We start from the raw sequence: 23,430 nt of genomic DNA, 5'->3' as shown, positions 1-23,430 counted from the left end.
ATTGGAAGAATAAATATTCTTAAAATGTCCATATTACCCAAAGCAATCTATAGCTTTAGTATAATCTGTATCAAAATACCAATAGCACTTATTACAATCCTAAAATTTGTATAGAACTATAAAAAGACTCTTGATTGCCAATGCAATCTTGCCTAAGGACAAAGTTGGAGGTATCATAATCCCAGAATTGAAAGAAAACTATGAGGCTATAGTAATCAAAATGGTATGGTAGTGGCACACACAAAAAAAATAGACACATAAATCAATGGATCAGAATTAAAAGCCCAGAAATAAATCCATGCTTTTATGGTAAATTAATCCATAAGAAAGGAGGAGGCATGAATATGCAAGGAGAAAAAGACTCTCACTTCAGTAAATAGTGTTGGAACAACTGGACAGCTACATGTGAAAGAATGAAACTGGATTACTTTCTCACCTCATATACAAAAATACTTTCAAGATGGAGGACCTCTAATTATAAAACTCCTAAAAGAAAACATAGCTAGTAAACTCATGGACCTCAGCTTTTGAAAGATTTTTTTCTGAATTTGTCTCTCGAGCCAAGGAAAATAAGGGCAAAAATAAACAATTAGGACTAAATCAAACTAAAGAACTTTTGCTTAGCAAAGGAAACCATCAACAAAACAAACAAACAAACCAGTGTATGGAATGGGAGAAGATATTTGCAAATGATTTTTCTGGTAAGGGGTTAATATCCAAAACAGATAAAGAACTTCTACAACTCAACATCAAAAGAATAAATAACCCAATTAAAAATGGGCAGACTACCCAAATAGACATTTTTCCAAAGACGACTCACAGAAACGGCCAAGAGAGTTATGAAAAGATTCTCAGCATCACTCATAATTAGGGAAATGCAAATCAAAACAATAGTAAGATACCACTTCACACCTGACAGAAATGGCTAGTATCAAAAAGATGAGAAATAACAGTTGTGGCAAAGATGTGGAGATAAGGGAGCCCTGGTACACTCTTGTTAAAACTGCTAATTGATGTACCACTCTGGAAAATAGTATGGAGGTTCTTCAAAAAACAACAAATAGAAATACTATATGATCCAGTAATTTCACTTTTGGGTATTTACCCCCAAAAAACAAAACCACTAATTCAGAAGATATATGCACCCCTGTGGTTATTGCAGTGGCATTCAGAATAGCCAAGATATGGAAGGAACCCACGTGTCCACTGACAGATGAATGGATAAATATAATATAGTATACATATATACAGAATGGACTATTTCTTAGCCATAAGAAAAAATAATCTTGCCTTTTGTTACAACATGGATGGCCCTAGAGGACATTATGTTAAGTGAAATAAATCAGACAAAGGCAAATGCCATGTATCTGAAAAATAAAATGTGCAAATGAGCAAGCAACAACAAAAATAGAAACAGACTGATAAGGACAAACCTGTGTTTGCCGGAAGGAAGATGGGTAGGTGTATAGGCAAAATAGGTGAAGGGGATTAAGAGGTACGAACTTCCATTTATAGAATAAATAAGCCCCAAGAACCATGTGGCTCTTTTGGGTCATTATATTCTAGTTTAATATCACATTTCCTCAGTGTATTTTCTGTTATGAAATTCCCAAGAGGGGAAAGATTGGTGTTGGCTGAAATAATTTCACAGAAATGGGTAGCTCTTCATACAGAAGAGGCATCCCTCAAGATAACTGCAGTTGTAAACTACAATTGTAGCCTCTTTCCTATGTTAATTATTATTATGGAATAGCCCAACTCCCTTTCTAGTCTGTATATGCTGTGATAACAGGAAAGACCTCTATACTAACATTCTTTGTGACCTCATAGACAAGTATAGTGTTGGGACTCAATATTTTTTGAATGCATAAATAAAATAATCAATTAATAGTATATATATGAAAGGTCAAAGAGACCCTCCTACATTTAAAAATAGGAATTCATATTGATGACTTGTAAGAGAGAGTTTTAACTGTACATAACAGTAGCTAACATTTATGGATCTCTTTCTTTGGCCAGGTACTGCATCAAACACTTTATATATTATCCCACAAAATCTTCACAATGAGGATTATCACTGTTATCCTTTTTTGCAAGTGAAAAAAACTTGAGCACAGCAAGAATAAGGAATCTGTCCAAGGTAGAAAGTGAGAGAGATGAGAAACAAGCCTACAAAGTCTAACTTAAAATGCCATGCTCTGACCCACATTGTTACATTCCCTTTCTATGAACATGTTCCTAACATGTAGCATGAAGCACCAGACACTTCTTGAGAGCTAATGTATTTTTCTAATTTGAGATCATGTGAACTATAGGTCTTCTATAGTGTCATTGTAGAACCTTAGCAATGGTGAAGTTTCTCATCTATAAACCAGGAGGGGTGTGGGAGGTGCATATCTCATGGCATTCTTGTGAAGATTAAGTAATGTTCATTGTCAGTTCCTAGTAAAAAATCAATAAATGTCAAATATTTATTTTAGAGGACAGACTTCTCTTCAAACTTAAAACTTCATTTGAGTTGTCCATGTGTTAATGCATGTAGAAGTTCTTGACTATACTTAATCACAGTGGATATATTTGGGGGGATAATTCAAAAACTAAATTGGCATGTTGGCCTTCACTTTCAGGCCACAAGCCACGCTTGACCTATGAGGAGTGAAAATGTCAGAAATTCTAGTAGATACCATCGATAAGTTAACTTAAGAAAATCTGACATGTCTAAACACTTATCTAGCAAGTTGGGAAGACGGTATTTAGGCTACATGGAAGTTCATCACAGCCATGTAAAAGAAGAATCCTAAAGCACCACTTCATGAAATTTTCAGTTTGTGCTTGGAGTTACACAGAAGAGAACAATGGGTGGCAGACAGGTGGTTATTTTAACTGATTCACCAATCACAAAACAAGATAGCTGGGGGTGTTTTGTTTTTTTGTTTTTTAAAGATTTTATTTATTTATTCATGAGAGACACACAGAGAGAGGCAAAGACATAGGCAGAGGGAGAAGCAGGCTCCTTGCAGGAAGCCCAATGCAGGACTTGATCCCAGGACTCTGAGACCACACCCGGAGCCAAAGGCAGATGCTCAACCACTGAGCTACCCAGGTGCCCTTGGGGGTGGTTTTTAAGCCCAGTTTGGCTAAGCAAAGAATTAGATTTCTCTTACCTGGGAGAGATGAAAAATATCCATAGCTTTTATCAATTCCTCCAGTCTTGGCATCAGGTAAGCTCTTCAGACATGTTACCTCACCTCAGATTACTCAGGTGAAAAATACCGACTGGTGTTTTTATTGTTTCATCCATTAAATCATGATTAAGGTTTACCAGCTATCACCTGTGTACCAAACTTCATTCAAGTGTTACAAACCCCAAGATGACTGCTCCCCATGCTCTTGTGGTCTGAGCTCAGAAAGCAGTCAGGAGTCTGAGCCACATAGGTATATTTATCTCACTCATCAAACAACTTGGCTTTGAATATTCTGTGGCAATAAACTGAAGTTCCACCAGTGTTTAGGGTCATCTGGTTTAACACTTGATTGCAAATACTGGAAAAGGTAATGTGATCACACATTAGAATCATCTGGGGAATTTTTATTATTATTTTTTTAATCTTGACATGCAGGCCAAGCTCTCAAAATTTAGATAGACGCCTCCTATAATTGGACGGAGATGCAGCTAGACATGTAAAGGCCCTCTAGTGATATAAATTTTTCAATAAATAAAGTTCAGTACAGTAAATGTATTTTCTTTCCTTGTGACTTTCCTAATAGTTGCTCTTCTCTACCTTACTTTATTGTAAGAATACAGTACATAATACATTTAATATAATATATGCGTTACTAGTAAGGCTTCCAGTCAACAATAGGCTATTAGTCTGGGGGGAGTTCAAAGTTATATGTGGATTTTTGACTGCATGGGTGGAGGTAGAGCCCTTAACCCTTATGTTATTCAAGAGTCAACTGTAGCTGCCAACATTTCTAAACCTTACTATGTTTCATGCATGTTGCATGGAATACTTTATTTAATCTAATAAAATCCTACAAGTTAGGTACAGAAAATGCTATATGTTTCACATTTGAGTAAACTATGATTTACAGAAATTAAAGAGCATTTCCAAGGCCATCCTACACATGTGGGATGAAATCCAGATTTATTGGATTTTAAAGCCTGCTCTTCTTAACTATTGCATTTATATTTACTCTCTAGCCAACGAGCAAGCAAGAGATGTGGGTTCTAGTTTTCACACAGCTGATAAAAGAGGAATGTGATTTTATAATTCATCTTTCAACAGCTTTATTCTTAGTAAATATTTAACATTCATGGACCTAGACCCCAATGACTTATGAGTCTGTGGCTTTGCAATAATCTATGTGAATCTTCTTCCTCACATAAGGAAAAAAGATGTGAAATTCCAAGGTAAGTATCAGTATATACATCAACCAAGGTGCAAATAATCTTAAAAGTGTATGTGTTCATGGCCGGGATGGGTGGTGTTCCCAAAACGTCACAGGTATTTTTCCAAAAATATTTTCAGTGGTTCATTTACACAGATCCAATTGGTGTGTAAGTACATCTTCAAATGTCATTATGATAATTATGGATGTTGGAATTCATCAACAGCCAGTCATGTGCTGGTAAATGTTTAACAGTTGACTCTAGGGAGGGAAAAAAAGGCAGTCCTGATTTTTAGTGTTTGCCTATTTCCATGATGTTAGTACTTTCACCTTGGCCGACTTCAATCTACCAATATGGTATCTCTCAATACATTTGGAAAGAATGAACACAACTAGCTCTCATGAGCTTATGTGAGCAGCTCCAGCATATAACTGTCCAGAAAACAAAATGAAAAATCTATTGAAATTAGAAGTTTGGTTTTTTTTTTTCCCTAGTCAAATTTATTAAGAGAATTTTCTAAAGATAGTGAATTGAGGTAATTAAGGAAAACTAGAACTGGAAAACTTTTGAACACTGTTTTGTTTTGTTTTGTTTTAATATGCTAGTTTTCTTTAAAATGAAATAATGGCAAAAAAAAGAAATAATGGCATTTCTATGTAATTGCTGGCTGAATTAAAAGCAAATCAATTTAGGGGAATGAAGATTATAGATACTGAGTACTTATCTTGAAACACTAAAACAAAAAGAAATTTGTCTCACCTAAAGAAGTTCTGGCTGGAACAGCATCCTTATTGATCCAGAAAGATACCCAGGATAGGACAACAATGAGTGTGCAGGGGATGTAGGTCTGGATGGTGAAGTATCCCATCCTTCTGCTTAGGTCAAAGTAGACAGACATGACCACATAATCTCCTGAAACAGAACAAAGATAGCACCATGCAAACTCTTACCAAACTTGGAAAGCAGTTACAGTTAGGAGCCCAGATATAAACCCATGCTTGTATGGTCGATTAATCAATGACAAACGAGGCATGAATACACAATGAAGAAGAGATAATCTCCAATAAACGGTGTTGGAAAAACTGGACAGCCATATGCAAAAGAATGAAACTAGAAAACTACCTTATACTATATAAAAAATTAATTCAAAATGGATTAAAGACTTGAATGTAAGACATAAAGCCATGAAACTCCTAGAAGAAAATATAGGCAGTAAGCTTTTCAACATCAGTCTTAGTAATAGATTTTTGGATCAGTGTCAGGCAATGGCAACAAAAGCTAGAATAAATGAATGAAATTACATCAAACTGAAAAGCTTTTGCATAGTGAAGGAAAACAACAAAATGAAAAGATAATCTACCAAATACAAGAAGATATTTACAAATGATGTATTCGATAAGGTGTTAAAATCTAAAATATATAAAGAACTTACATAACTTAATATAAAAATTCCAATTAAAAAATGAACAGAGGAATTAAAAAGATATTTTTCCAAAGAAGACACACACATATCCAACCGGCACAAGAAAAGATGTTCAACATCACTACTCAACAAATGCAAATTAAAACAACAGTGATATATCACCTCATACCTGTCGGATTTCCTATTATCAAAAAGATAAAAAAATAGCAAGTGTTGGCAAGGACATGGAGAAAAGATAACCATCCTTGTGCACTGTTGCTGAGAAAGTAAGCTGATGTAGCCACTATGGGCAACAGCATGGAGGTTCCTCAAAAAATTAATAGAAATACCATGCAATTCAGCAATTCTACTTCTAGATGTTTACCCAAAGAAAACAAAAAGTACCAACTTGAAGAGATCTATGCATTCCTGTATTCAATGCAGCATTATTTACAATGGCTAAGATATGGAAGCAACTTAGGTGTCCATCCACAGATAAATTGATAAAGATGTAACATATATACAATGGAATATTACTCTGCCATGAAACAAAGAATGAAATCTTGCCATTTGTGACACCATGGGGGATGCTAAGTACATATATATATATATATATATATATATATATATATATATATAAAATGGTATAATGCTCAGTAAAATAGAGAAATAAATATTGTCTTCACTTATATGTGCAAACTAAAAAACAGAAACAGATGCATAGATACAGGCAGCAAGCCATTGATTGCCAGAGTGGAGAAGAGTTGGGGGTAGGTCAAACGGGTAAAGGTGATTAAGAGATACAAACTTCTAGTTATAAAATAAATAATCCATAGTACAACCCTATGTACTATTATAATAGTAATATAATAGTTTTCAAACTGAATTCTGATCCTTTTATAAGTAATGTGACTACTAGATGGAAGAAAACATTTTGAGTATATTGATAATATTTTCTTCTTTCGAGTATTTCTGGATGATACCTTCACTATCTACTTAATATACACAATATACAACTTTCTGTTCCAGAGGGAGGGAGGGGAACAGCATTTCTACACCATGCCTCTCGTACCTGCAATGAACCCTAAGGTTCATAACAATTTCCTCTTGTTCTCAGGACCTTTCTCCATACTAGCCACAGAGGAATATACTGGTGCCTGACACTGGTAAATGCCCACTTTACTCAATTTATAACCAGATTCCTATGCTGAGACATTTTTTAATGTTTTCTTTGAATCATATGGTTTTCCTTCATAGCATTCACTGTAATTCTTAATTTTTCATTTGTGTAGCTATTTTTGTAATATCTCTATTAGAATTTACCTGCACAAATTCATAAGCAGTGCCTATTTTAACATACCTTTGCACTACCAGGACTTAGCAACCTGCTTGACTCCCAATAGGGATTCAGTAATATTTGTTGAATAAATGATCAAAGGAAAGAATGAACTTATAAATTTAAACACGGAAAAAAAAACAAAAATCAAAAAGCTGTATTCTGGAACATTGAGTTAAGAAAGGAGTTTATGCAAATACTCCTGATAGTAGAGTAATAAAGGAATAAAAGAATAACTATATGGTTAAGCATGAGAACAACTTAACTTAATGTTACACAATTTGAAGTCTCTAATTTTTTAAAATCATGATGCATGCATTACTTTTAAAATTCAATGTTTTTTATTTTATAGGATTCCAAGTGAAATTTTAGGGAATTAAAAATTTTAAAACTAGATAATATACTAGGGAATCATATCCCAGTTACTATATATTTATGTTTTCTTTATACTGTCTGCTGTTGCAATGTGAGATGAACATCAGATCACTTTTCAAATGTTCTTTTTTTTCTTCTTTACTAAATTATACTTTGTCCTAAAACACATGAAGAACAAATCCAAATCCTCTGCTTTAATTTAATTATTTGGCTTTGTGCCTATGTTTCTCTACTTATTTGGCTGATTTAGATTTGATTTGAAAATAACGTACTTTAGAAGCCTCATGCAGAAAAGACTGACTTAGCAGAGTGAGTTATCACTCCTCATTCCAGTTCTTCCTACCCACTGGCAAGTGTCATTGCACAGCTTTCCAAGTTGCTGAGATAGAAAACCCTCCATTGGCTACTCTTACAAGGAGTAAAGACTCTCGCCCTCACCCTGCAGTGTTTCCTAAGTGGAGTTATGAAAACCTCCTTCTGGTGAATTGATGTACTGTCACTTGTCAGAGTCAGGCTTGGTTAAGACAGTGACAGTGACCCAGACACTAATTAGGGAAATCAGCTTCCATTCGAACATCAGTTCCTCTCAGAAATCGATAAGTAGCCATTATTGAGCAACTATCCCTGAAAACTTAAAGGTGGAAATTTCTTGTTGAGAGCAAGTAGATTTTGATTATTTCTCTGAGATTATGTGTCCTATGTTGATTTATCTGGACTTAAACTATTTAAAATCATGGCATTTCATGAATTAGTTTGGTCTCTGTTTTTCTTTTACTTTAGTCACAGGCTGTAATTGCGAAGTAAAGACATTTAATTTGAGATGATTCCTACTGTCTACCTTTTTCTTTCCTGTGCCTTTGATCAAAATACTATAGGCAAATGCAAGTTCTCATATTCTAGATAGGAAAAACAGAGTTTTTCTTTTTAAATAATAATATTCAGTGAATGCTTTTCCTCCCTATTTTCAGAGTCCTTGAGAGTTTTCTGCATATTTTAAACATGTGTTTAAGTGAGGCTTTACAAATTATAATATCTTAAATAAATCTATATAATTTTAGTAATTTCTTTTTACTTCTTATCACGTACGTGAATGAAAATCTACAGTTTGGCATTAATGATCTGACTCTTTTAAAGGTGAACTTTAATTTTGTCTCAAGTTAACAAGAGAATTATCTCAATTCAATAACCCACTTCCCTTTAGGTCAGAATCTAAACTTCCATAACCTATTTATCTATCAATATCTATTTTAAGGTAATAGCTTCTGAGCATCTTTCATCTTTGCCAGCAAATCCAAAGCTTTTCTACCACTAGATTACGAATTCAAACTTGGAAACAGGCCATTTAAAAGCAAAGCAGCTTCACAGTGACAGCCTGATGCCTGTCTTATCTCTAAGGCCACATCCCTTTTTGTATTTTTAAAAACTCTGGGGCAAGAAGCCTATAAAATCAAATCTTCTAAAAGTGCCACATCAGTGATTCCTAAGCCCAAAAGGTTTAAATGCCAACCAAGTCAAAAGTGGTTATTTCAGCCACTTCAAATATATTCTTTCTTTTTTTTAATAAATTTATTTTTATTGGTGTTCAAAATATATTCTTTCTATTGATTTATTCTAACACATGATATTTAAAGTCATAGCATTTAATAAATTAGTTTGGTCCCTGTTTTTGTCCTAATTTAGAATGTAATAGACACAGGCTGTGATTGAAAAGACAAGACATATAATTTGAATAACACCTACTAATGTCCATTCTTTATCTTTTATAAGCTTCTTATGTCTGATTTTAGGAAGAGACTATCAACATCAATGAATTCCACTTTTTTTTTAAGCTGTGGTATTAACCATATTAAACCTTTAAAATTCAGTGTTTATTAGGGTGTTTAGGATCTTATTTCATATACAAAACTATTTCCTAAAAACTTAAAGATTTCAATGGTAGAAAAGTCTTCCACCCCATGAGCACTTGAAATAATGACAAGTATTTTCTGGTTACCTGAAAAGAGAACTACTCTATATAGAGTCTGGGGCTGAATGGTTTGCATATATTATCTCTTAACATCATCAATACCTTTTCAGGATGGTGAAAAAAACAAAGATTTCACTTTGTTCCTCATTCATGATTCTTACTCCACTTAAATATAGTTGAATGGAGTATGTATTATTCTACTACATTGACTTTGAAGGCATAATACTGTTATGCTTTTCTCATGCTTATAATAGTATTAGTGTTATACTCTTCTTAACATTCCTTTCTCTAGTCTCTTTATTTAAGTCAACAAATATTCTGAAATCACTGCTATCCATACAGCTCTCTATGAGAGAATGTGGAGATTAAGACCTATGGAATCTCACAGCTGATTCTAAATTAGATTAAGTGGGAACACGATAATTTTGTCTGACTACAATTCAGATAGATAGAGACATGTGTTGAGACCATGCATTCGATCCAACTATATCCCCCTCTATTAAATACTTAAATCTGTGGTATACGTCTATGAGGTTGCTTTTGACTACAGGAAAGCAGGAGGGCTGAATGACTGTATTTTAATTTGGGGAAATGTAGAAAGCATAAAGGAAAAATATTTACACATTTAGCATGTAAAACATAAAACTCCTATATGCCTTAGGAGGTGCCTGTCTGGCTTAGTTGGTAAAGCATGCTGCTCTGGATCCTGGGACTGTGAGTTTGAGCGGGAACAGAGTTTACTTTAAATACAAACAAACAAATGTACAGCTTTTAAAATTTCTTTTTAAAAAAGTAATGCGGGATCCCTGGGTGGCGCAGTGGTTTAGCGCCTGCCTTTGGCCCAGGGCGAGATCCTGGAGACCCAGGATCGAATCCCACATCGGGCTCCCGGTGCATGGAGCCTGCTTCTCCCTCTGCCTGTGTCTCTGCCTCTCTCTTTCTCTCTGTGTGACTATCATAAATAAATAAAAATTAAAAAAAATATTAAAAAAATAAATAAAATAAATAAAAAACTAATGCCTTCAATAATTTTAAAAGGCAAAACACCACACTTAAATAATATATCTTCAAAATAAGAAATCAAAGGTTAATATCACCGATAAACAATTCCCATTAATCACTGAAAAAAAAAAAAGAAACCCAAATTTTAACTAGGTTAAACAAAATGAATGAACAATAAAGGGACATATGAATATTCTCAATATCAGCAGTAATCATTGAAATGCCAAGTAAAAGAATAGCATTTTACTTTTATTCTATTATATAGAGGGAAGTACAGACAAGATGTGAACAAAGAGCTATGCTCTTGGTAAGGGTATACATTGACTTTTTGGTAATCTGGAAATATCTTTCTAGAAATATATTTTTAAAAATAAAAATAAAAATTTATTTGACTTCAAGATATCTGGAATAAAAATTGCCCCAAAAATGCTTTGTAAATATTGCCTTTTAATTGGCACCATGCTTTTCTCCAGGTTGCTGAATGCCTAAAAGAGAGAATATCTAGTCCTTGGGCAGAATCACAGTCTCTGAGTTTATGGAGTCTGGAGCATTACTGGTAAGTAATGACTTTCAAATCTAATCAGTTGCTAACTTCTATACACACCATTCCATGCATTTCTGCATCCTTCACCTGCCCACTATTTCCAATGGTGGCTGAGGCTCCAATTAACTTTTCTGGAATTACATACAATGTTCCTCCAGCAACTAGGTCCTGTGAGGTCAGAAGAAAGGAAAATATAGCTAATATAGCTAACCTGTAATCCTTACCATCAAGGACTCCTCAGGCTAAGAAAGACATAGGGATGTAGCATCACTACTCAATGGCACAAGGGCTCAAACAAAAAATACCCAAGCTAATTTATCTTACATACCATAATTAAATGAAGTTTCTGGCAAGCACATTTCTGAAAATTCTGCTTAAATAATTCCAATCTTTGAAAACCTTAAAGAGATTCATGTTCTTCACAGAAAATCTAAGCCCCTTAGTCTGGCATGGGTGGCTGTCTATAATCTGAATTTAACATAGACCTTTCTCATCATTCCCTTCATGTTCTCTAAGCCCTAGAGAAAGCAAATTAAATATTTTCAATTCACACTTGCATGATTTTTCTGTCATTCCTCTTCCTGACCTCCTCTCTCACCCAGATTCCTAGCTCATCTCCTTTTCCTCATTCCAACTTCCAAATGTCCCCAGCACCACCACACTACCATACATATATACTCTGTATCATGACTAGACTTGTGCTAAGATGATACTTACCTTAAGTAAAATACAAAATTAAATACAATTTAAAAATTTATCCCCTTAGTTCATCAAGAGTATTTCAAGTGCTCAGTAACTACATATGGATAGTTGAGTACTATATAGTGATAGTACAAACTATAGAAAAAGTAATTCATCATAGAAAGCTCAATTGTACAGTGCTAGTTTAAACCAATTCTTCTAAAATGCACTTCTGCTTATGCCATTCCCTTCAAGTTTCTCAGTATAAAATTCATACTATTTAACATGTGTTTCTGGTCCATTTTACCTTGATCCATATTGAACCATCTCCACTGTATCTCACACAATTTATGATCTCCTCCTGTAATACCCACCCAACCTGATCTCCTTTCTCCTCTCCTAAGGGGTACTGCTCATTCTTTTGTCTTCACTTGCCATGTTACCTCCAATTTCTGGAATATCTTCTGTTGCTTGGTTCATGAAACACACATATATGTTCTTCCAAACTCTTCTATAAAGTTTCCATTGATATCAGGACACACTAACATCCTTTAACTTGTCAATTAAAACTTTGTGTAGACTTCCCCTCATTACATCTCTAGCCTCATCTTAAATAGTATTTCTTCACACTTGTTGCCTTTACACTTCTTGCCTTAGGATATTTTCACATGCTGGTTCTCTTGGCTCAAAATCTATTACCTCATCTTTACTTTAACTCCATTCTTTCTTCAGATATCAGTTTATTCCACCATCAAAGAAATCCTCAATAAATCTAATGTTTTTAGTAAAACCTCACCGTATCATTTGACAATTAGAGAACTGATCACAATTTAAAGAATATGATTGGTGTGAATATTGGATTACAATTTGTAATTGGTTTCATGAGTTCCATGAGAGAAGTAGCTATACTTAGCTAGATATTTTATTCTCAGCATCTAGTACAGTACCTAGTACATAGAAGGAATTCAACAATTATTTTTTAGATGTATAAATGTTTTAGCTTAGAAAGCCATGAAGAAAACCCTGGGTGAACTCTACACCAAAAGCATTTAAGACCAAGGCAGGGATCAACATGAACTTTTGAAATATTAAACTTTCACTTTAGAAATTATTGTTTTGGAAATATTTTTAGTGAATACCTTGCTGACTGTAATCCCTGAAGATGTGAATATAAAGTCACAGTGAGCTGTTAGCAATGTTAACTGCTTGCCAAGAAGAAAAAAGGAAAGGGAAATCAGCTATATCAGAGGACCACATTATGCTTATTAAAGAATCGATTGGTGATTTGAGTTTCTCAGCCAGATCCAATTAATGAGAGAAGAGAACAAAGGGGCTTGGCCACTGGAACAGATCAATCAGTCTTTCACCTTAAGTCTAATAGGTAGGTGTGTTTTCATTTCAAAACTTCACCATTTTTATTTCATCAGTTATTTCCTTAAGCTCATATGTTGAAAAAAATCAAAATAGCAATTGGAATAATTACAATGGAAAATTAAAAGTGTAACTTATAATTTTTTACTAGGCTAAATACATTTTTTTAAAGACTCCCTCTGACTTTTCCACTGAGCAAAAAGAGCATAGAATTGTGGTGAAGACCAGGAGCTGCTTCAAGTTAGATTCCATAGAAGTGGAGAGAGAGTCCAGAATTCCTGCAAGGGTAAGTTACTTATTGGGGCTCAACAGAAGCAGAATGAGGGAAGGAAACAAGATCTGGCAGAGGCAAAAAAGCTAAGCATAGATTGGCTTCATCCTAAAAGGAGAGCTTCTAGGAGGTTCTGGAACAAGCTATACTACAGAGTGGTAAGAGCAGAAGTAATTTGTGCTCTGTAGGCTGAGGTGGAGTGGTCTTAATTTCCTAGTCAGGATGGCTCTATTTTGGTCAAAGACAATTCTGTAGAGAAAGAGACAGTGGTGGGCTGCCAGCAGTCACCTCCTATAGCACCTGGATAATGGGTACACCAGCTCAGAGAAGACAGGAAGGAAGGGTCATAAAAAATGTCCACTACAAGGACGGTGGTGTCAAACTGGCTAGATTCAAAAGTCTTAACTTCTGTCACTAACTGGTTGTGTGATTTGGGGAGAGTGCCTTAATTCTGAGTCTCTGCGCCCTTATATGTAAATAGGGATAATAAAAAACTCCACCTCACAGGGTTATTGTGAAACTAAACTAAAAAGAGTCAATGTATGTGAAGTACTTGGTATAATTCCTGGCCCATAATAAAAGGCCCACTAATATATTATTACAAAGTAGCATAATCTTTGTAATATTATTAATCCCATTCTGGCACATATAAGTATAGAAGAAATAATACTCAACATCTAAAAGAGAACCAGTTAGAAAGCGTCCTAGGTTTTACCCGTATTAATCAATTCTACCCTCTAAAAGACCCATCAAAGGAGAACTGGTGTTTTATCCAAGGACCCAGAGCTACCTAGTGGCAGACTCCAGACTCCTACCTCCCAAAGAAGTACTCCATTTGTAGTAAATAGCCTGTTCATTTTGAGCCAGTGGTTAGGATCATAGAAATAAAGGTGAAGGGGGAAGCAAAGCAGAAAGTTGAGAAATTATCGAATATAGTTAATACAGAAAGCTGGTTTGGATAACTGAGGGCTCCAACCACAAAGAGAAAAATTCCCTTCATTTGTTCCTGAACCTTATATGATAGGCATATCACTTTTAGCAGGATGGAAACTCAACCATACTAGAGTTGTCCTCTTGGAGAAAAGCTTTAGGTAGAAGGAAGCTTAATATTTGAAAAGCCTCCAGAGATTAGTAGTTTTCTCTAGGTTTACAAAGTAAACCTAAGTGTTTCCTAATATCTCAGTTCTCTGTATTACTGTACTAGAAAATTCTCTTCATTAGATTTACTAGTGTAAATCACTTTTCTTCATCTGCTGAAGAAGCTGCCAGTTTCTTAGTTCGTTGTGATCTTTTGTAATACATTTCATTATTTTGGGTCCATTACCAAATTCTAATAATGTAGCAAATAAGTTCACCTTGGGATTTATATAAATAAAGCAACTATTGCTCAGAAATCTAAAGCTGAAGATACAAATGAATGCTTTTGCCACTTTGATCCATCCAAAAGGAATGCAATTTCTCAGCATAATTAAATTTAACTCCTACAAACAATTGACTAGATATTAAACATGTTTTATGTAGTACATTAAGTGGTATATCACAGCTTCCTAAGGACAGTTGTTTTGCAAAAGAGCTTCTATGGCATTGGTAAGCAAGCTTCCTCTTGAGCGAGATTTCTTTTATCCTTTGTTAAAAGGTTACCTGAAACCATCAGGAATAATAGTAAAGCATTCAGTCTTATTTATGTGAACATCAATGTATCCATGAAAATCATTAATAGCATCATTTTAACATAGTTCACAGACTTGTGTCACAAAAATTATCTCTTCTGTTCAACATGACAAGTATGTATAGACTAGTTATGTATCAACATGGCTTGACAGTCAAAGATGTCAAAATATCCTCTTACGTATGATTACTCCTCAGGTAGAGTCCTACTGTAACACACCAGATCTCCTAATTTAGCTCTGTGAGAAGTCCCATTTCAGGAGAAATTTTAAAATATGAATTCATATTCCCGTCTTTGCTCTCTTGACTCTAAGTTTCTGACTGGAAGTATTTTCAATAGCTCAGGAGAGAGATACCAATAAGAAGCATGTACCATAGTATAGATAAATCTGTCAACTTTGATAAGAAAATTAAACTGGCATAATAGAGGTATCACTGGATATTTGAGAAATCCTAAGAGAAATAGTAGTCGTTTATTTCTAGCCAACCATAGGTAAGTGCTAGATAAGGAAGAACTTTTTTTGCTCCTTGTAATTACAGATTATAGCTGATTTGTCACAGCTGTAATCCCAGACCCACACCACAGAAAAGAGGTCAATATGTTACATTTTGCCATTCTGACATATACATGATGAGATTGTACTTCACAGAGGGAAAGAATAGAAATCCTACTGGCGACCTGTAGAAAGAAACAAGATTTCCCATATGAAAAGGCATGGCCCACAGTGAAAAAAGCCATGGGTAGCCACAGTTCCCTCCGTTCCCTCACCTATGAACAGGAATTTCCACCCTTTTAGAAAGTACCAGAAAGAAGAGATTCCACTCTGACTTTCTCCCACTTCATTCACTCTGTTATCTGGTAGGCAAAATTGAGATGCTTGCCCACTTAGGTGTTTTTTTACTGGATAGGTCTAATAATTTCTTGTATCTTTTCTCCATTTGGTAAAGTCTCCTGAGTCAAGCCATGGATTAATTTTGAGAGATTAATCTAAAAGTTTGTCTCATTCAGTCCCTACTTTAGGTACTCAATTGTTTTCAGCCAAGCAAGTAGTTGATCTTGTACACCAACTTCTCCTCTGAGTTGGGTAATATCAAAAGTTAGAGTTGGATGAGAAATAGTAAGAATCTTCCAAATTAGTGCTATCAGCAATAAAGATAGTATTTGAATTCTATCTGTTGGATTTATGAATGTATCTTATAGATGGTTTCAAAATCAGGAGGCAAAGCAAAAATGTTATTAATGATTTTAACTTAAACCCAGAAAACTCTTCTGGAGAAATAACCACATCAGTGCAAACACTGTAATTTCTTGTTTTTATTCATTTGATGGGCCGGCATAATTTTGTGTTTGAGGCTAGACCTGATTAATCTAATCCAGGCACTGACATTTTTCTTAAAGAAAAGACTCCACCGAATTTTAGAAACCTAATGTTATCAGAATACCAAGCTTTCTAAAACAGCTTTGAAAGCAGCTGGAAAAAGAACATCCAAATTCAGGCAACTGCAGGCAATGGTTGCAAAAGGTCAAATCACAAAATGTTCCCCAAGACGTCAAATCACTCCTGCGGATGCTCTGCAAAATTATAAGCTTAAAACCTTGACCTCACTTGCTCTTTGCTCTATGCCCAACCACTCAATGTTAAAGCTTTCTCCCCCATACTAGAATTCTCTCACCCAAGAAGCTTTGTATTTTGTGATAGTTAAGATAATTTTTAAGATGTCTGTTAAAAATAATTACTAATATGTATTTTTTAAACTCTGTAAATAATATCAAACTACATAGAGTTGGTTCTAAAAAGCACAACTTCTTTGAAAAAGGCAGCTTTATCTTTTGGTAGGGAAAGCATTAGACTCAAAGTCAGTAGACCTGTGCCCTTATTCTTCCCTGTTTATGATCTTGTTGTGTAATTGTGAGTACACCTATTTTCCTTTCTGGTTCTTTTTGTCTTTTTTATAAAATAAAATCATCTCAAATAATGGATCTTGTGGAGATCCTATAAAATGTTAAACATGATTTTAATTTTAAATTTATTATTAGTGATATTATTTAAATCTGCATATTTGAAACATGTCCAAACTTCACCAACAGCTCTAAAATTAATGAAAAAATGAAGAAATGAGATATATGACCAAAAAAAAAAAAACCTGGCAATTTCTTAGTTTGACACTAATTCATTCTATAACCTTAAACAGGTTACTTATCTAGTCTCAGTTTTAGCATGTGGAAAAACAGGGATAATAGTTATCCTTACCTACTAGAATTCTGGTGAAGTGGAATGATTTCACTTGAGTGTTTAGGGACTGAGACATAGTAGGTGCTTAATAAATGTTACTGAGCATGATTACCATTATTTTTTGCATTTTCCTAATGTTTTCATATAACTCAGAGGATCTTATGACCTTGAGAATCTGGTTTATATCAAAGCTGTTCATTTTGATTTGTATCTTCAATAACATCCATTTTTCTCCACCCGTCAGGAAGCCAAAGCTTAGTCCCATTCCTTCCTCCTCTGGTTTTAAATATAAGAATTCTATAACTGTACACCTGACAGAAACTCTTTTCTTGCACTGAAACGGCCTTGGAGTCAAAGACAAGAGAGCAGAAGAATCTATCCTTTACCTTCTCCTGACAAGACTGCATTACAGACATAAAGACATGAGAAGGCCATAGTGTAGTAGAGAGGATATAAGGATGCCCCCTACTGGGGGTCAGCAGGCCTTGTACTCAATACATGTCACTGCCCCCTCAAGAGCACAGCAGGGCTGGAGAGATGACATGTGTTCTGCCTCTACTCAACTATTAGACAAAATCACCTCCTTTTACCCACCAAAAAGCCTTTGTTGTGAGTTGAGTAATGAAGGAAAATAATATAAAGATTTGAGAAAAGCATGCAACCACATCCATTTTCTCTATTTATATCTCAAAGAATGAATTCTAGCCTCAACCTCTTTGCCACATGGAGTGTTGTATTTCTCTCTTTTTATAATGGACAGTCTAGATCAGGGGATTGATGCTCAGCATTCCCTGTCTACAGGGAAGATAAGGAATTATGTTTTTGGGCAAAATGGACCTCCAGGAGAAAGTGTTCGGGGAGCAGGATCATGTGAACCAAGGTATGTAGGTATCTGCCTTGTATCTGGCTTCTGCTATTGCAGAATTGATATAGGAGATTAGTAAAGTTCCTCCAGATCTTTTTTTTCTTCTTTTGAATTGGCACTTGCTTTATTTTCACAGATGGTATTCCATGTCTAATCAGCAGCAAGAACAATGGTTTAATGTTCTGTTCACCAAAACTGAAAGTGTCTTTGGCCTCATTATATAGGGAGTTTTCAGTACTTTCATTGCTGAATTTGGATTTGATCCTAGGGTGTCAGAGCTGAAAGAGAATTTAGAGATCAGGCCAATTGTTTTCATTTTCCTGATGAGAAAGTAAAGCTCTGAAGAATATTTGAGCTTGCCAAAGGTCACACCACAGAACCTTTATCAGAAGTTAGGTTTCTCAATTTACCCCTGAGAGCTTTTTTGTTTTCATTAATACTGTCATTTGAATACCTAAGCTGTGAATTATAAAATTGAAGTATGGTTTTATGCATTAAAGATTTAATTAGATGTTCTTTCCTTTCCCATGCTTGAGTTCCTAAATAAACTTCAGAGTTAGCCAATTCTTTCTGTGGAATACTTCTTTTATGATTTGCAAACAAGAAGGGAAAAATATTAACTGTAGACAGCAGTTATTTGCCAAGCACTATTACTCTTTCAGCATTGAGGCAACAACCTTTCGGCAGCTGATCACGAGATCTCTCAAGGAGGATTTGATGTTGACATCAATAAAATTCGGAGCCTAGTTGGAATCTGGTGTTTAAACAATGGCAAATTGAAGTGCCTTGCTTCCCCTCTATAGCCTTCTTGGCAGGGAGAACAAAAAAAAAATCTCATTTTTTTTCCAGCAGTTTCTAAAAGATGTGCATTTTGCAGAATTTATAGGCATTAATCTATAGCCCCTTTGGCCCAACCAGCTCTTGACAACTAATTGGATTTGGTAGCATGAAGTAGTACTTGGAAAAATTTACAAAAACTGGTTTTCAAGCTCTATGCTATTAAAGAATTGAAAATAGCTGCTTTAAGTTAAATATTAGGATACTTAATCTGTACAATGGTAGGGATGAAACTCTAGGTCATGTTTTAAGACTTGCGTTCTGCAAAAACAAAAGATCCCTCTTTTTTTTTCTTATTTGCCATGTATCAGCTTTCATGAACAATCTGGAATCTACCCCAATGTCAAATTTACCAAACTTAGATGTAGCTCATTTTTTTAAGCTAAAAGATTTTAATTTCATTAATAATAGGGTATACTAATATTTTTATCTCAAATAAACTGAACTATTTAAGACATACTCTTATAGTAGTTATACAATTAATAGAGAGGGAGCAGGAACCAGCCTGTTAGAATAACACATCTGTATTATACATCAACATCAATGGCAAATATTTCTCCAATTCTTCTTGAGAAAAATGCCAGACAAATTAGAAAGCAAAAATGGCTTGCTTTGAAAAACCCCTGTATATATAGGATAAGCTTAGCCCCTCAAAAAAGATAAAAGCTGGTATAAATAAAAAAATTAAAAAAACTGGCTAAACTTCTCAAAGGTACTAAATTATATCAAATATATTATGCCAAGGCATTTTAGCAAAGTAAAGCATTAAAATGTACTTGGTAGACATAAACATTTATTTTCAGAACTATTTCATTACAGAATGATTGACTAATCTACTTGAATAAAGCATAACCTCAAAAAAAAAAAAAGAATAACCTCAAAGCCTTGCTGACTGAATATAAGGTAAGAAAAGCTAACATCCCAAGCCATTTTTTGCATGAACATGGATTCTACCATTTAATGCAGACTCAAGGCCAAAAATGTTTAGAAGAAAATGTTTAACTTCCAGTACAAATTTTCTTCATGTAACATTTTTAAAATACAGTAAGATGAGCCCAATTTAAAAATTACTTGAGGTACCCCTGTTAACACAAACAGCTCCAATGATGGAACAAGAAAAGCTAAATTTGATGTCACTGGTGCTCATTTTAGGAGTAGAATCATCAAGTACAAGGAACTAGAAGAAACTGGAAATAGGAAACTTCATGTCCTAACAGTCATTCAATCAAGGTTGATATGATTGTTTTGATGACCAGAATAACCCATTCTCCAACCATTTTGGAGAAATCCAAAGTGAATGTGAAGAGTTCAGTGTCTTATGCACACACACAGTGCTCAAAGATTAGCAGTATGAGCCATCTCTACAAAAGCTGAAGAAAACATTGCTTGAAATGAAAGACAGGGGAAGTTCTGTTTTCAAAGAACATGGATACTTTTAAAGGAAATGTTGACATTTAATTTTCAAAACTGAAATTAAAAATGAAGTAGAGTCTGGTACAAGAAATGTCTGAAAGTGAATAAGAGCCTTGATTTCCCAGTGGTATAATGGAGATGGTGCTTAAACTTAAAAACTATTCAAGATTTTTTGAGCACCCTAAAATTATGATACAGAATAGCAATCCTAAAACGACTTTAGCCAAAATGAGCCAAAGACCTGCTGAGAGAGACCCCAGTTACCTGGAGCTGGAAATGCAGATGGGAGAGGCTTAATGAGTGCCCAAAGACCCCGACTGCCCTTCGGCTTCACTATCCACTGAACCTAGAACATTTCTTGTAGGAAATATGTTATCAAAGGCTTTTAATTATTGGGCAATACCAAGACAACGTGAAAATTGGCTTAGGACTACACTTTTATTATCTTTTAGAAACTTAGGGCTATTCATTTACTTATTTTTAACTGTTTATACAAAGTTACCAAACTAATATCTCTGAAAAAAAAATAACAGATTACTACAGTTCAAAAGGTGTCTTCTATAGCCCATCTTTTGTAGAAAGACATAAACTGTGATGACATAAACACTTTCTGCATTCCCTCATCCCTCTTCTATACAGTTTGACCATTATTCTTTTTAAGAAAATACACTGATAATAGAATATAAGCAGATTCCTTTTGCTTCTAGTTCCAAAGTATTTCCTTTGAACAACTATGACTTTAGAGTAAGTGAAAGATGTATTAATAGAAAAAGAATGCATACAGCTTAGACGTTAGAATTAAAAGAAATCTTGATGATCATCCCATCCAGCTATAATTGAAACTCAGGGTTAAAAGGATACATCCAGGGCCACAAAATTAGTTGGCATCAGATCTAAAATAGAGAATTCTGTAGCTTGATTCTCAATTTGAAATTCTCTCATGGTGAAGTTTCACTAAAAGCATTATACCTATTTTTTGCTGCATACACTACCGTGATAACACATTAACCAAAACCATAGAAATATGCAATTCTAGATATCAACTTGTTCAATATCTGCATCTTAGAAATGAAGGAAGTGAAGCCCTCACTGCTCAACCTTCCTCCCAGGGAACTGGAAGCTATCAGTTCTCTGTTCTAGGTTACCATGTATAATGTGGCTTAAGAGGGAGAGGAGAGAAGAGAAAGTAATTTTGCATTGGAGAGAATTGATTATCTGCCTGCTGGGAGCTGAGCATGGAGCAACAGCATTTCTCAAGTACTGATGTTTCCTCCCTACATGTCACAAGAAGGGAAACTGGGGCAGTTTCTAGCATTGTTCCTTGAAGAGCTGTGGCATGCTGTTATGTAAAACAAACACAGACAAGGGAAACACCAACAAACAGTCTCTCTGCACTTAGTCAACTGACCTCCAGAGAGAGACTGACAGTGACTCTCTGCCTCCAGGAGTAAAATAATGCCACTTGCTGAATGTAGGTTGAATGACCCAGATGAAAATCTGAGTTGAAATCAATACACCTCCTCACTGTTATCTCTGCCAGGGAAGAGACCTCAGGATAACTAAGCAGTAGAGATACTTGGCTTGGCTTGTAGCCATGTTCCCTAATCCCCGGGAAAGGAGGAACATTCAGAAATTTGGACCAGCAGTTATAAGAAAACACAATTTCCCCCCTTTTCTTGTTAATTATGAGAATCTAAGCAAAAGCATTATAAAGGCTAAAATTATAGCTCTTGTTTTCCATTTCTCTGGTTTTTTCTCCTGATGCTGTCTGTCCTGTGTGACCAAAGATTTCCTTCCTGCCCCTTGCCAAACCTTACACAGGGCCTATGCCTGACCTGCTTGGGCTAAGCAACACACTTTGCTCTAAACAAGTTTATGCAATGAAAAGAGTGTGGGCTTTGAGATTCAATCTGTATCTATACCTTGACTCTAGTTCTTATTAGATATACAACTTTAAGTAAGCTACTTTAACTCTTAGAACATGTTTCTACACCTACACTCAACTCTTTTCTCTGTCACATTCCCTCCCTTCTGACTGATCTGGTAGAAAGGAAGACAACACAATAGATCAGGTAACTAAGGATTATCTTTCCTAACAGCATCACATTTTATAGGGGAATCTCATACACACAATGCTTTAACTCAGTGGACAAGATTCTCAATATTGTGATTTCTGGCATTATGGCATTTATGAGTCTAGCATCATATCCAGAGCCACTAAAAGTACACTGAGAAGACAGACAATCTAATCCTCCACAAAGTCCAAACAAACCTCAGTATTGCTCATGTTTAAAGATGTGAGCTTCCAATGATGGTTGGATTACAGGATAAATAAGGATACTCCCAATCTTAAAATCTTATAAAAATCTTAGATTAAGTCTTAAACCTAAAGTAGATCATATAGATGATTAAATAGAGAATATAGACTAAAACATCCTAATAAAACCTAGAATAATCTTAGTTTTTCTGACCATAGTTTTAATTTTGGGAGAAAATCCACTCACCCCAAATATCTAAAGTACAGGCAATAGTGAAGATTTTCATCTTAAAAGAAATGACATTTATATTTAAAACACACATTTTGTCAGTGTGTGGAGATTTGATAACTTTGCTCAAAAACAACCTTAACACAAATTAAGGAGGTTCAGGCAATCACGGTCTCTTAATCTCTATTACTTATGTGTCTGAACTTAACTTTTTTTCCCCTCTCTTATCATCGCTTAATATTGCCACTGTTGAATTCTAATGATTGTAGTTTTGCAGAGGTAATGATATCTGGGAATTTCCTCTGAGATTTTGGAATTGTAAGTTTTAAAAGTTAAGGAAGATTGATTACTAATGGAAATTAGATAGATTTATAGTAACCAATGTTTACTGATCATCTGCTATAAGCCACTTCCAGTGGGAGGAACTGAAGATACAGGGATAAATGAGAAATTCTCAGCTAACAAAGTGCCACCCATGTACAATGAGAGGTAAATAGGCAATTCATAGCATTGTTACAAATGCCACGAAAGAGGAGAATAAAGGAAGAGAGGTGCAAACATTCTCAGGGGTTGCTTCATCTCAACT

General features: G+C 34.9%; 1 protein-coding gene across 5 annotated transcripts in view; it reads right to left on the bottom strand.

The window, feature by feature from the left end:
• The window catches only part of GABRG2 (gamma-aminobutyric acid type A receptor subunit gamma2), a 106,691-nt gene that overhangs the window by 12,770 nt on the left and 70,491 nt on the right, over positions 1-23,430 (bottom strand). For 3 of the 5 annotated variants that reach the window (XM_055324778.1, XM_055324780.1, XM_055324781.1), the window contains exon 7: positions 5,153-5,305. In XM_055324778.1, coding sequence (XP_055180753.1) covers positions 5,153-5,305 — 153 coding nt within the window. The remainder of the gene's footprint in view (positions 1-5,152; positions 5,306-23,430) is intronic. The other 2 variants (XM_055324779.1, XM_055324783.1) reach the window with 1 other exon arrangement.

This window comes from Nyctereutes procyonoides, unplaced genomic scaffold (genome assembly GCF_905146905.1).
Source record: "Nyctereutes procyonoides isolate TBG_1078 unplaced genomic scaffold, NYPRO_anot_genome, whole genome shotgun sequence".
Classification (NCBI taxonomy): domain Eukaryota; kingdom Metazoa; phylum Chordata; class Mammalia; order Carnivora; family Canidae; genus Nyctereutes; species Nyctereutes procyonoides.
The sequence above is the reverse complement of the archived record's forward strand: the minus strand, read 5'-3'. Positions and strand labels throughout refer to the sequence as shown.